Raw genomic sequence first — 15,017 nt, 5'->3', positions numbered from 1 at the left:
AGCCACATCCCACATCCGGTGACTGAGGGTGGTGAGGGCCTGGCCAGTTTGCCCTGATGGGGGAAAACTCTAATGAGCAATTATCACTCCAAAGTACCCTACCAGGTTTGCTAAGGCTTTGCCAGGCTTGTTTCATGGAAATATGTGATTCAATTAATGACTATTCCAAACCACTAGTGGATTCCTTTCCCTCCCCTTGCCCCAAAGGATAAAGATCTTAAGAGTCCTCCATTCCCCCCAGTTTCCTGTCTTTCCATCTCATGCTAGCCTTTTCAAATGAATCCAGCTCCATCCAACTTCCCAGAAGTCTGCGGGAAGCTCATGAAACACACCCACTGGCATGCTATCTCTAGAATCATCTAGGCCACTTCTCTACTGCCCCCTACTCTTTCCTGATCCCCTTATTCTCTGGTTTCCTTATTTGGCATATGAACACAGGGAGTGGCTCTCTTGGAAACTGAGGCAGGAGACCAGGACAATTAAAGTTAGCGTGGGTCAAATTATTTATGTTAAACAACGTGTGGTTAAGTGTAGTACCCGAACTCAAGAGACCCTAACAAAAATGGCAAGAGGGTCTGGGAATATTATAACCCATCTTCCCTCTTGCAGGATGCTTTTCAGAACTAGGCTCTTAAAATTCTCCATAGAGACAGAGTCATGGGGGAGGAATTACTCTGTGCTTGTGAATTGCTTAGATATAAATGGCTTCAGGGAGGCAGCTCCCTGGCTTGTCTTAATAGAATCTTAATAGGAGAGTGTCCTGTCCATTCAATTGGAAAATGCCACTCACCTTTCCAATATTAGTAAAACACTGGGATACCTCAAACAGAGAACTGGGCATCCTATCAGAGAGCAGACATGCTGTACTCCCTTTCTCTAAAGCTAGCACTCTTTCCCACCCCCATCCTCTGCTGCTAGCATGTCTGAGATGCTGCCTCAGCTACCCACACTCTGAGGTAGGCCTGTGGCAGACACACAAAAGATGACCTTTCCAAGCCTCCTTGAAATAGGTGGGATACAAGACTCTTGATCTGGCTAATGAAATGTTATAAGAAATGAGGTTTGAAAAGCCCTAACCCGATCTTCCAATTTATCTTTTTCCTTATTGTGGCAATCACTGACATTCCAAATGGTAGAGCCTTCCCAATCGTGTCCTTGAGTAAACAAGTGAAGCAGAGCCCTCCCTCCTTCTGCATTTCCCAAACTTAAGTAGAGTGTGTGGAATAGGAATACATTTTTCTGTGTTAAGCCGGGGACATTTGGGAATGGTTGCCTAAGCATAAATCTAACCTATCTTAACTACAATGCCCTTGTGAATAAATATGCTCAGGTACTTGTATGTTGATTTTTGTCTTTGTTAGATTACATGATAATCAAGACAAAAATTTCCAGCTCTTGTCCTCTAGACAAACTGCTCACTGAATCCCTTGATTGATAGCCTAGGTTTGATAGCCCACATTCACTTTCCAGAGCACAATTTCTGTATTTGCCATTTTGTACCCAGCAACTACAATGGGCAAGTGACCTTGGACATATTCTCTGCTTAATCATGTGGACTATAACCATGCTGCAGTCATAAAAAGACATCATGAGGATGCTATGATTCCAACCAACCTCCAAACCAGGCTTCCAAGGCCAGTTATGCTGCAGCCTCCCCATGGCCCAAATTGGTCTTCAGCATTGGAAGGCCAGAAATTCTTTTGCCAGGATACTCAGAGGGCATTCAATTTTCAGGGACTAACTCATACTCATCAGACTCACATACTAAAAGACTAAGATAAGCCAGACATCATTTTATTTTTTACAATAAGAATGTGTTTCTTCCCATGACTTGAATATTCATGGACATAATCCAGGATTATTCTTCTCTACAAGAGCAAACCAGGGAAGACAGGATACACAAAGGAAGGTTGACAGATGAGTATTGGAAGGCTTATCATCTTGGAGGCTGTATTAGTCCATTTTCACGCTGCTGGTAAAGACATACCCAAGACTGGGTAATTTATAAAGAAAAAGAGGTTTAGGGGACTCACAGTTCCACATGGCTGGAGAGACCTCACAATCATGGCAGAAGGCAAGGAGGAGCAAAGGCATGTCTTACGTGGTGTCAGGTAAAAGGACTTGTGCAGAGGTACTTCCATTTATAAAACCATCAAATCCCATGAGACTTATTCATTACCACGAGAACAGTATGGGGAAAACTGCCCCGGTGATTCAATGATCTCCACCTGGCCCCACCCTTGATTCGTGGGTATTACTACAATTCAAGGTGAGATTTGGGTGGGGACACAGTCAAACCATATCAGAGGCCTTTCCATCCAGACCATGAAAATAGGTCCCAATAAACCATTGGATCGTTGGCAAGATTGAACTCTCTCTCTCTCTCTCTCTCTCTCTCTCTCTCTCTCTCTCTCTCTCTCTCTCTCTGTTAACATCAGATAAATACTACAGATTTCTTGCTTTTAAGTTCCTGATTTTTCTTCAAACAAGACTCAGTAAAACTGGGCTACATGTTCCTTGTCTTTAGGTCAATAACTGTCCCATCATGATTGTTCACACAATCATTTAAAGGCAACACCCTGATCACTTCAACAGATGACTGCTTTCATCTACTGTGTTTACATTTGTCCTAATTTTGGGGGTGTCTATCACTCTCATTTATCAAATAGTCAGAATTGAGTCTTGGGTCTCCAAAAACTCACCAGAAATGCCTTTCTAAATCTTCATAAGGGATAAACAAACTACAGTCTCAGGGTCAAATCCAGCCTGTCACCCGTTTTGTAAAAAGTGTCTTATTGGAAGACATCCATAACTACTAATTTACATATTGTCTATGGCTGCTTTTGCATCCCATCAGCAGAGGTAAGTAGTAGCAACAGAGCCTAAAATATTTACTATTTGCCTTTCTTTACAGGAAAAAAGTTTGCTGGCTCCCAATGTATACAGTGTCTTTGTTATCTTTCAACAAAACAGCCTCTCTTACCAATGTCTATGGTCCACAAGTTATAGTCAGGTGCACCCTCCAGGTGGTGGCAGAAGATATCCAAGAATGGAAATTCCATGCTCATGTGCATGGGTGCTCTCATGGTTCTGATCCCAGGTTTCAGCGATTTTTAAAAAGTCAATTTCTATAGTGAACCTGCTGTGGACCACACTGCAGGGACTGATACTGAATAAAGACCCTCAGCCTGATGAGAAAGTTGTCAGAGAACTGGATTCTGAAAGAGAATTCATCACTTCCTTGTATAAATCATTCAACTCTTTGGTCCTCGTCTGTAAAATCAAACAGCCCCGCCTCCATAGTGGGTTGTGATGAGTATCACATGTGAGAAAACTGAGTGAAATATATGGAAAGGTCTTTTGTAAATGTGAGGGGGAGTACAGTAATTTTAGGAAGCACTGTATCACACTGGCTTATATCTAATAAATCACGTGACATAATACTTGCAAATACTTGGAGTTTCTTGCATAACATTAGCAAAACAATTTTCTTTGATCACTTGCTGTCCCAAAATTTCTTCAGTTGCTACCCAAAGGACTTGGCACAGGTACCCTGGATGCTACTCATGCCAGAGATCAGCTCTATAAACAAGAAACAAATTGAGCCTTATGCTGGGAACATTCACTTTCCCCAGTGCACAGAGATAACATCTCAGTGGTTTCCTAGCTCTAAGAAAAAGCAAACAGGAATTTTCCTTTGAAATAACTTGAGCAACCAGGAAGGCTCTGAGACACCTTCAAGAACCCAGGTAGGTTTTGGTAAGAATCACAAAGGCTGCTGCATGGGGGCAGAATTGAATGTGCCAGACAGCATAGAGTGTAATGAGATCTCTTGGATCCCTCCAGCCCGATATTCTAAAAGCAAATGAGCAATGTTCTCTTGGGCATTGTCTCAAACTCTAGCATTTATCAAAAAATCAAATGATTGTTTCCAGGCAGAATAGCACTTCGAGAATAAATATTAGAATTCAGTGAGGGCACAGTGGGTTATGAGTATGGTGTGTGTGTTAGTGAGGATGGGTAACTACCAGTATGGCTAATGCATAGAGAGATGGTGTGTGTGAGTGCCTTTGAATTAGCATAAATGTAATCAAGGTGCAGTACAGGAGAATGGTAAGAACTTTTAACCGTGGATCCCAACTGCGTGGTCCAAATCTCAGAGTTACCTAAATTTGCCTAGCTGTGTAATCCTGGGCAATGAAGATTAAATCACTGTTTAGCACATATTCCCTGCTCTACCGTCACCTCCAGGGGAGAAGTGCCCTTACTTGCCGTGCTAAACTTGGGTTTGGCCATGAGACTTGCTTTGGCAGATAGAATATGGACAGAAGTGGCAGTATACCAATTCTGAACTAAGAACTTAACAGGCATTGCATGAAAAATCATTCCTCTATTATCATTCAACTGCACCATGAGAGAAACCTGCCCCTGGTACCCACTGCTACTCTCCAGCCCAGGCTCCAAACGAAACACACAGAGCAGAGCCATCCTAATCAACCCACAGCCCTGTGAGTGTGAAAATAAGTGTTCACTGCTATATATCACTAAGATTTTGCTTTCATTTGTTATACAGCAAAAGCTGACTGATACAGGCAAGTTTCTTAACCCCCCACCCTAGAGAAATGGAGAGAATAGTGGTGCCTGCTGCAAATGATTGTTACAAGAATTTAGCACTTAGAACACTTTCTAGCCTATAGTAAGTGCTTAACAAGTGTTAGTGGTTGTTGCAGTAGCTGCTGCTGCTGTTGTTGTGTGTAAGTATCTGTGTAAGCAGGTACCCAAGCAGGTAAGAGTGGGTGATCATGTATTCAGGTGTCAGAGTTAAAGAAAGAGAGTGGGTGGGCAGGTGTGTGAGTTGTGGAGGCACATCCCTCAGCAGAAGTACTCATTGATCCTCCTGCCCCCTTTGACTCCAAAGGCCTGAAAGTCCACACTGGAACGAGCTGAGAGAAGCCTGTCGGCCTCGCTGACACTGTGCCGGGACAGCTCCTCCAAGCCATCCTCGCTGTGGCCCAGTCTCTCTAGGTTGATGTAGGTAACTGTGGCCTCAGTGGAGTCCCTGTTGAAGCACTTTCGGCAGCGCCTCTGAAGAGCGCCGCAGCAGACAAGCAGCGTGAGAGGCAGGGCAATGACGACAGCCACACTGATCACCACCACATTGATGAGCTGCTGAGTGTTCTCAGCATCCACCACTTCATTGGTGGAGAAGATAACACATTGCTCCTTCCGGGGCACCAGGCCCTGCACGCAGACACACGCCACATACTTGGTCTTGGGCAGCAGCCCAGTGATGGTCACTCTGGTCTTCCCAGGCTGCACAATCACCCGCCGCATGCTGTGCTGCCCAAAGACCGCATAGAGGACATTGAAGGCAGTTGTGTTCTTAGCCTTGGGTGCCTTCCACACCAAGGACACGCTGTGGTAAGTGTCTCCCACCACCTTCACAGACCTCACCACTTGTGCCTCTGAGGGTCCCGCCCGCCTATCAGAGAGCTCTCCCAGGGCATCCATCTGGAAGTGCTGGAGGGTCAGCTCCTCCTTTGAGCTGGGCACAGAGGGTCCAGTGGCCAGGACAGAGGGTTTGGGAATCTGGGGGACATGCCTGACCACCAGCTTGTTGTTGTAAGCAGCGGCTTCCCCTCCACCGCCTGTCCTTGCCCATAGTGCCCCTGGGCTCCCGCTGTGTTCTGTGGAAGTCTGTGGCTCAGTGACAATCAGGGAGATAACAGTCTCAGAGGCTCCCAGGAAGTTCTTGGCTTGGCAGATGTAGTCTCCGGAGTCAAGGTGGGACACTGCAGGCAGGCCCAGCAGAGTCCAGCTCGTGCCGTCACTGGAGACTTCCTCATGCACTAGGAGGAAAACAGGCATGTGAGGGAGAACAAATGGGCCCATCTGCCCCAAGCTGCCTTTCAAGGCCAAGTTCACAGCCCCAGCTGGTGCACACTCAGGTGTCATCCTGAGAAAACACTGGTAGTCATTCAACTTTTCTTAGACTAGTCAAGGGGATCAATATTACCTTGGGCTCATAGGTGGGGAGCCTCTGGAGCCCCAGGCTGAGGCAGAGCCTAAGAATGATGCCTTCTAAATCGGACAAGCTCACACTATGGGTTTTTTTGTTGTTGTTAGCTTTTTTCAGATAAAGTCTTGCTCTGTCATCCAGGTTGGAGTGCAGCGGTGTGACCGTGGCTCACTCCAGCCTGGAACTCCCAGGTTCAAGTGATCCTCCCACTTCAGCCTCCTGAGTAGCTTGGACCACAAGCACATGCCACCATGCCCAGCAGTTTTTTGTTTGTTTGTTTGTTTTTTGTGACAAGGTCTCACTATGGTGCCCATGCTGATAACTCCTAGACTCCAGCGATCCTCCTGCCTCATCCTCCCAGAGTGCTAGGACTGGGTGTGAGTCACCATGCCCAGCCAACCCACTATGTTCTTAAGGGCCCTGGAATTTTGCAAAGGCGACCCGCTAGATTGTGCTGGAACCGCAGCTCCTCCATGTATGAGCTGTGTAATGTAGCATTTAGCCTCTCAGAGCCTCAGTTTACTTATATGCAAAATAAGAAGGAAAACTGGGTTGCTCTCTGAAGTTCAATGTCATTATGCGCATAATACACTTAGCACTGTGCTAGAACAACATGAAGAGCTCCATAGATGGTAGCTCACATCATTACTCCAGGAAATTCTGGTTTAATATTTACAACTGGTAAACTTATTATAAATATTAAGACACTAAAAGAGGATCTTCCACCAAAAAGTCAGCTTTTTGTTCTCTCAGTGTGGGCCCCCAGTCTCTATAGAGTGGTTGGTGGGATATGATAGGACAGGTCAAGAGCCATTGTCATTGTTGAATCTGTTGTCACGGTGACTTGCCTCTGGGAAGCTCCCCATCAAACTCAACTCAGACAGATGGAAGCCCAGCTTTGCTTAGACAACTTCCCTCTGGCCCTGCCAAACCCCCATTTGGGGCACTGCTTTGCTCTCCCCAGTCTGGGGTCTCAGTGCAGCATCCCTGTAGCTCACATACCTGTACCATTAAGGGGCCTGCCATTGGCCCTCCTCCAGCTCATCTCAGGCCCAGGGACCCCGGTAGCTCCACAGCGTAGCAATGCTGTGCCACCCAAAGGGGACCTGATGCTGGCCACTCCTGGATGGAACTCTGGGCCCTGGCACTTCCTCAGTTCAAGCTGGCTGAAGGCCACTCCAGCCAGGCTGCGTGGGCTGGCACATCTCAGTTCAGTCTCAATGAAGGCCAAGTTTGGGGCCCAGCCATCCAAAAGATGAACTAGGTCATAGAGTTGGCAGTCACATGCCCAGGGGTTGTCCTGTAGCCCTGCAGGGGTGAAAAAGAAGACAAGATATTTGGATAGATATTCAAGGTCCTCAGGCCCAGCACCCCTTCCCCTCTGGGAGGACAGGTAGGTCCTCATTCAGAGTCAGCAGAACTGGCCTCCGGGCCCAGTTCCTTGCCTTGCTAGTAGTATGACCTGAAATTTGATTTTCTGTGTTATACAATAGCATTACTTTCTTTTCAGCATTGCTTTAAACATAATCAAAAATAAATCATTTTAAGTACTGGGTAGATATACAGCATCCTGACAGAACTGGCAATTACTGTTGCCATTCTCGGACTCTCCCTTTCAGGCCACTGGCCAGGTAGTATTTCCACAATAATCGCAATATGACAAAATCAATTTCTAGAAATGCATCACTGACCCCGATCCTTGATGTCAGTTCTCCCAGTATAAATGGTATTTTCAGCATCATCCCAGCAATGAAGGTGGCTGCTTTGAGTCATGGTCCCTTTGACATGGCTCAAATGGGCGTAAACAGCAGGGTGAAAGGGCCAGAAAATCAAATCCTGGGATATATCCCCTACTGTCTTTACTCTAAAATTGAGCATTCTTATAGAGCCGAAAGCAGGTCATTGTACCCACTCTGTCAAAGAACATAAATGAGGTACCATGTGTCCTCAATTCTAAAGCACAATTCCTTCTTACAGGGTTACATTACTGAAATGCAAGATAAATGCACTTGATATGATCTCCTTTTAGTCCCCAAAGACTTATTGAATTTAATAGTATATCTAATAATCAATGATACCTTATACATTCACATAGATATATTTAATACATGCGTCAAAGGGTTGGGGTGGGTGCATTCAGATCTGACTGGATATTCATGTCTCTCAGGTCTCTTTGAGCACAACCCACGGGTGCCAGTTCCTTTTCCCACCTCCCCCTTACCCCGTCTCACCAGAGGTTGCTGCCTTGCGTCATTGGTTAAATGCACTTAATGATACATCTGCAACCCAAGATTCATCAATGCCTGGCTCCAGTGGTGTGCTACCTGGGTTTCATTTTATTACAATAGGGCCAGAAAGAATGAATGTAAAAGGCAAAGTTAAACAACAGTGGAACTTTCACTTGCCAGACTGGCAAAAGTTAAACATTTTGGCCATTTTAATTGTTAGTTCCATGAGTATATACGTTTTCATCTCTTTTGTTCTCTGCTGTATTCCCAGCACCTAGAATTGGAAGGCATTCAAAAATATGGAGTCTCACTCACTGCCCAGTCTGGAGTGCAGTGGAGCAATCTCGGTTCACAGCAATCTCCGCCTTCCAGGTTCAAGCAATTCTTCTGCCTTAGCCTCCCAAGTAACTAGGATTACAGGTGCCCACCACCACATCTGGCTAATTTTTATATTTTTAGTAGAGACAGAGTTTCACCATATTGGCCAGGCTGGTCTCAAACTCCTGACCTCAAGTGATCCACCCACCTCGGCCTCCCAAAGTGCTGAGATTACAGGTGTAAGCCACCAAACCCGGCCCAGATGGGTTTTTAAATGTCTAATATGCACACTCTGTGACCTAATAATTCCACTTCTCAGTTCCTATCCTAGAGAAACATTGATGTGCACAAGAATGTATTGCCAAGAATGTTCTCTGTTGCATCATAGGTGTTAACAAAATAATGGAAACAATTTAAAAGTCCATTAAAGGGGGAATGGCTAAACTATAGTATAAATATGTTTATAACATAGTGCAGATATGGTATACTATAGAATGTTGTGCAGTAGTTTTAAAAATGAACTCGATCCATTTGTAGAAATTTAGCAAGATCTACAAGATATAGTGTTGGGTCAAAAAGTTAGTGTTGCTTAGTGTGTATGACAGAATTTTATGTAAAACCCACATATAACTTTTCTGAATCCATGTATGTATGTGTATATATATGTACATACATATGCATATGAAATGTATCTGAACAGATAGGGAGCTTGCATATAAATATGATGATAGTAACTACTTTTGGGAAGGGATTGGAATAGGGAGAGAGGACAGAAAGGTCTTTAACCTCTTCTGCAATATTTTAAACGTTTGTATTTATTCATGTACGAGTTGTATAATTCAGATCAATTTTCCAGAATGAATTATGCCCCTTCTGCCATTCTCAGGACCAGGCAGGTGCCTTGGGCAGGAAAGGAGATCTAGCTGACATGGTAAGCTGTTGGTTTGTTAGGAACAGGAAGGAACCGAAGAAATAGCAGGTGGTGTAGTGTACTAACCTATTCAGCTCTGAGTTGGGAAATTGAGTCTCAGGGGCCTTCTCCTGGTTGTGTGACCTGGAAAGACCTCTCTTATGACTGGGATGTGAACTGCCACAGTCTGGCTTGTGGATTGAGCTCCTAAACCCGCCGCTCTTGTGGATCTCACTGTCTTTGCTTAAACCTGGAAGGCAGGTATGATTTCAATTTTCCAAATAAAGAATCGAAACTCAGAGAAGCATGGTAACTTGCCTAAGACCCCAGGTGAAGGATGCCGCCTCTTACCTAGGACCAGCCTGGGGTGGTGGCTGGGAGGGAAGATACCGGTCTTCAGGTGAGCCCAGGAGACCATCAGCAACTGCGGTAGCCTCATCAGCTGGTTGCTGGAGAGATCGAGGAAGGTGAGGTTCTCCAGGAAGCGCGCGGCCTCAGGGGGCACAGCCGGGAGGCGGTTGGCCTGCAGGTCCAGCAGCCGCAGCTGGGGGGCGTCCCTGAGCGCGGCCCAGGGGAAGGCGGCGAGGCGGTTGCCGGGCAGCCGCAGCTCCCGCAGGCGTCGCAGGCCACGCAGCATGAGGGCGTTGAGCTCGCTGAGGGCGTTGTAGGGCAGCCACAGCTGCTCCAGGCGGCCCAGAGGCCTGAAGGCCTCGGCAGGAATCCTGCGGATGGCCGTCCGCTCCAGGCGCAGTCTGGAGGTGTCCGGGGGGATGGACGCCGGAGGCAGGGTCATGTCGGGGTCGTTGCACACCACCGTCCTGCTGGCAGAAATGGGGGATAGTTGAGCAAGGATCCTGCCTGGTCTGGGACCTCCCACCGCTTCCTCCCTTCGCGAGGCCTGCAGTTCTGCCTGTTATCACCAGACACCCACGCCCCAGTCCAAGTCATGGCTGAGACCTGGAGAGGGGCCCGGAGCAAGCCAGCCTCACTTTTCCTTTTTGCAGAGGTCTTGCTCTCAGAGCCTTTCACAAGGGTCCCAGGAAGGTCATTTGGTCTTCACGGTTCTGCAAGACTTCACCCTTACACTGTTACGACCCATAACAGCCCGCAGCACCCACAGTGCACTGAGAATGAACAGTATTAATAAACCCCGTGATCACGTTGTGCACTGTTGCTTTGCAAATATGTGTTAAAAGTGTTCGTTTGGCCAGGCACGGTGGTTCACGCCTGTAATCCCAGCACTTTGGGAGGTGGAGGCGGGTGGATCATCTGAGGTCAGGAGTTCAAGACTAGCCTGGCTAACATGGTGAAACCTTGTCTCTACTAAAAAATACAAAATTAGCCAGGCGTGGTGGCGCACGCCTGTAGTCCCAGCTACTCGGGAGGCTGAGGCAGGACAATCGCTTGAACCCAGGAGGCAGAGGTTGCAGTGAGCTGAGATCACCCCACTGCACTCCCGCCTGGATGACAGAGCAAGACTTGGTCTTAAAAAAAAAAAAAGAGTGTTCGTTTGTTAAATTTTCCCTTAATTTTTGTAACTGTTTTGGTTTATCATTTAACAAAAAATATACCAAGGACATAAAAAATGAAAGTACCTCAAGTCTCTCCCACCTCTGGTGAGCCATGTGATGATCAAGGTGTTTAAGAGCCAGGACTTGGCAGCGTCACAGCTGGATTCACACCTGGGCTCTTTGCGTGCTGGCTGTGTGTCCTTGAGTATAATAGGTAACCTCTCATTCCCTCAGTTTTGCCATCAAATAGACTCCACAAGGTGGTTATGGGGTTTAAAGAGATAATGCATGGAGAAGCCCAGCACATTGCCTGCCACCCTGCATGAGCCCAAGGGTATGGGTCACTGTCATCATTGTTTGCATCTCAGCACTGCAAGTAGATCGGGTCAGTCTTATCAACTCTTCTACCCAAACCACGACCTCTTAAACCTTATTCTATTATGATTGAGACTAAAGCAGAGGATAGAGAGATAATAGGAAGCAGTCCCTGCCCTCAAGGAGCCTACATTTCAGGGTTATGTTTTATAGTACGTAAACCGAAAATAAAATCCTAAGCCCCCCAACCACTGAACAGGCCCATCTAAGGGAGGTTGTTCTCTTGTAATAGCATAACCTATTGGTCATATCAGGCTTTCCTAGAGGTACACACACATATCACCAGCATCCCTCAGAATAACTCATATACTCCACTTAAAGGCGGCTGGGCTGGGCTTGTTTTTTCTTGTAAACGGTGCCCACAAACAGCACGGATATTCTTATTCACTCCTTTTGAGCAAATATACATGGAACTCCTACTAAGTGATGGGCAGTTCAGAAGAGAATCAGCCTCATAGCCCCTGTCTCCATACAGTGTGTAATCTAGCTCAGGAAGAAACAGCATTTACAGCAACGATATTTCCAGATAATAAAATAGGTTTGGCCAGGTGTGATGGCTCATGCTTATAGTCCCAGCTACTCAGAAGGCTGAGGTGGGAAGGTGGCTTGCGCCCAGGAGTTGGAAGTTGCAGTGAGCTATGATTGTGCCACTGCACTCCAGCCTGGGTGACAGAGCAAGACCCTGTCTCAAAAAAAATAATAATAATACAGGTTTGGGTATTGCAAGGAGGAAGTTCTGGATGTAGGTGAGAGAAAGACAGGTGATTGGAAAACTTATCTTGGGAGAGAAAATGGCAAAAGAGGGATTTAAAGGAAACCATAAGAACCCAATGCAAGCCTACATGACAACTCAAACTTACAGCACAACTCAAACCTCCAGCAAAACTCCAACCTCCAGCACAATTCCTGGTGGGGTAAAACCAGAGGCAAACTGGGACAAACAGCATGGGCACAAATCCGTTCAGGTGCACAGCCCAACTCCTCCCAGTTAACCACAGTGCCCACAGCACACACTTCACGATACAACAGCTCAGACATAAAGGCTGGGCTCTCTGAGAGGCCCAGGTGAGAGAGGGATCCGAGGAAGGCTTCTGAGATGCAGAAGGAGCTTTGGTCTAACTGCACAGTCTGTGCCCATAGCCACAGGGGACCTCAGGGCCTGCTACCATCTTTCATGACCTCATAGGACCCTCCGTGCAGATGGGCTGGTGCATGTTAGCCATGGGATGGTCAAGCGGGTAGAACCAAGAGCTCTGGCTTCAGAGGAAGGAATGCCCACTGACTTACACTAGCGGCCCTAGAAACTCATTTTCCATCTTAAAGTTAACTCTGCTGCCTGGAACTTATCACTGGTCCCTGCCCATGGCAGCATCACCAGATAAGTGTTCTGAAAACTGATTCAGAATGCCTGGGTTCCAGGACCAGTTTCGTCAAGGATGTTGTGTGTCTTTCAGCCCTATGCCTCCTATGGGTGATGGCAGGGTTTTTGTCACTCCAGTGACACTCTCCAGGCTGGAAACAGCCTGTTCAGGGCTCAGCCTGGCTTCTCTTGGGGACAGGATCCCTACCCTCCATATGAGTTGATGCATTGGACACTTGGGCTACAGTGGAGTTCATTCTGGTTCTCAGATCATTTGAGGTGTCTTTTCTTAGTGGTTCTTCTCCATTCTCTGCCTCCTCTCATCCCCCAATCAACTCGACATTCATTGCCAAGATTATTAAAAGGGTAGCTCCGATAACATTGTTCCCTGGATCAGAAACCATCAGTGGCTCGGAAACCATGCAGAGGCCATTAATGGATAAGCTAAAGAAATCAGAGAAAAGATGTTTTAAAGGTTGCTAAAGAAAAGAAGAAAATGAGCAGTATTGGAAGAACAAGGGTCCACAAGCCACGGTGGCATGGGAATGGTCATGGAAGGAGAGGAAGAGCAATTGGAGGTACTCTGAGGGATCAAACAGAGGGTGGGGAAAGTCAAGGAAAAGGCTGAGGATGGAAGGAAGCACACTTATCATGGAATGGGCACTCCTGGCTTTTGGAGCACCCATAAAAAGGGATTGAGGCTGAGACTCCTGGGATCTGGCCAGCAAAGATTGAGTGGAGGAAGAGAATGAGAGGCAAGTGGTCCCATCATGGATGGGGTCATAGGAAATGCCTGGAGTATGATTAGGCATTGTAGAGAGGTCAGGCAAGAGAGTGCAAGAGGCCTGGGAAAGAAAGGGCTGGGGAAATATAGAAAAGAAGAAGGAATAGAAAAAATCAAGGAGAAGAAAAGAAAGCAGTAAGGGAAGGGATTTCCTGGACCTTTTCCAGGAGCCTGGAGGAGGACTCAGGAAGGACTTCCTAGAACTGACACACTTGTGCTTCACCCTCGGGCCCATGTGTATAGATACCTGGTACCTCTCGGAAAGAGTCACCCCTTTGCTTGCTGGAAAATAATGCAGCACAGACCACCCCATAGGATCCCTGGTCCTCAGGGGCCAGGGGAGTTGAAGATCTCACCCAGAGCCCCAGCTCCAACTCCTCTCAACCCAGCCTAGCTGGCAGAGCAATGGAGGCTGGGCTGCCCATCCCATACACCCAGTACCATACCTGGCCTTGCTGCCATCACCCATGATATGGAGGCTGCAGCTGCATTGAGAGGGGCAGAACCCCCGGGCCTGGGGGGGCCACCCAAGGGCCAAGAGCCAGAGCATGCCTAATGCCACCCTCATGGCTCCTGGCTCCTCTCTGGCCCAGGCAGGGGCCTGTCCCTGGACCGCTCCGTCCCACCGGCCCAGCAAGCCTAGCAAGCCCAGCAGCTGCCCACTTGCTCGCCAGCCCCTTACACCCCCTCCTGAGGCCATCGGATAAACACTGACAGGCTGAGGATTAGGGAGGGGAGTCCCAGCCCCAGCACTCAGCGGCTTATTGCTTTCTGAATCACTCAGTCCTGAGGGTGGGGGCGGGGGACCCCCTTCCATAGCAATAGCCACAGGCCCAGAGAGGCCAGGGCACAGCAAAGCAAGACAAGTAGGCAGCTTCCCAGAGGCGAACAGCCATGGGACTGTCATCTGCAAAACACCCCATCCCAACAAGGCCACGGACAACACAGACTCCAGTGGAGTGCCAGGGAAGATGGAGACAGAACCCCCGCCTCAATAAGGGCCTTTGGATATTCTCTCCTGTGACACTATCTTACAGCAAAAAAAGCAGTGAAATGAAGCAACGCTTCTTGACGGTACTAAAGGCATTGGAAGGAGGCTAAGCTCCGGACTCAGGCTTCCTGGGGTCAAATCCCAGCTGTTTCATTAATGGACTGTGACCTTGGGTGAGTCACATTCTCTCTTGGCCTCTGTGTCCTTATCCGACAAAGAGAAATAAAGTTACTCCATGCAGGGTGTTTGTGAAAATTAAACTCAAATTCCAAGGCCTTGATAGCCTGTGGGAACAGAAGCTCCCTCATAAGTTGTAAGTGCCCAGTTTCACTGGTTCTTTTAAGTCCCTGCTTACAGAGGAACTGGACAGATTCAGATATTTTGGGGAGACATCAGTGGTGTCTCTCATGAGCCCACAAACTGTCCCAGGCTGCCAAGCAAACAGCTGCCTGCCTCGAGTGCCCCATGGATATGGATTCAGCACACTGCTATTTCAGCTGAACCCTCCTGGGCATTACTAT

General features: G+C 47.4%; 1 protein-coding gene across 1 annotated transcript; it reads right to left on the bottom strand.

Annotated features, from left to right (window-relative positions):
* Positions 1 to 4,376: 4,376 nt before the first annotated feature.
* Positions 4,377 to 14,205, bottom strand: LRIT1 (leucine rich repeat, Ig-like and transmembrane domains 1). Its single transcript, XM_010376334.2, has 4 exons — positions 13,952 to 14,205; positions 9,827 to 10,293; positions 7,022 to 7,327; positions 4,377 to 5,849 (listed from the first exon to the last, which is right to left on the bottom strand). Exons 1-4 carry the CDS (start codon positions 14,203 to 14,205, stop codon positions 4,873 to 4,875), a joined length of 2,004 nt encoding a protein of 667 aa, XP_010374636.2. The 3' UTR covers positions 4,377 to 4,872.
* Between the last annotated feature and the right edge of the window lie 812 nt (positions 14,206 to 15,017).

This window comes from Rhinopithecus roxellana, chromosome 11, assembly GCF_007565055.1.
Source record: "Rhinopithecus roxellana isolate Shanxi Qingling chromosome 11, ASM756505v1, whole genome shotgun sequence".
NCBI lineage: Eukaryota > Metazoa > Chordata > Mammalia > Primates > Cercopithecidae > Rhinopithecus > Rhinopithecus roxellana.
This window is presented reverse-complemented; position numbering and strand designations above follow the sequence as displayed.

What these genes read in the sequence shown, in the direction of transcription:
- LRIT1 (XM_010376334.2), bottom strand. Translation starts at nt 14,205, where the DNA reads ATGGCCTCAGGAGGGGGTGTAAGGGGCTGGCGAGCAAGTGGGCAGCTG. An exon ending in GGTGATGGCAGCAAGGCCAG is followed by an intron (nt 10,294 to 13,951) that starts GTATGGTACTGG and finishes TTCTGCCAGCAG; the next exon opens with GACGGTGGTGTGCAACGACC. An exon ending in CAGGCCCCTTAATGGTACAG is followed by an intron (nt 5,850 to 7,021) that starts GTATGTGAGCTA and finishes TTTTCCTCCTAG; the next exon opens with TGCATGAGGAAGTCTCCAGT.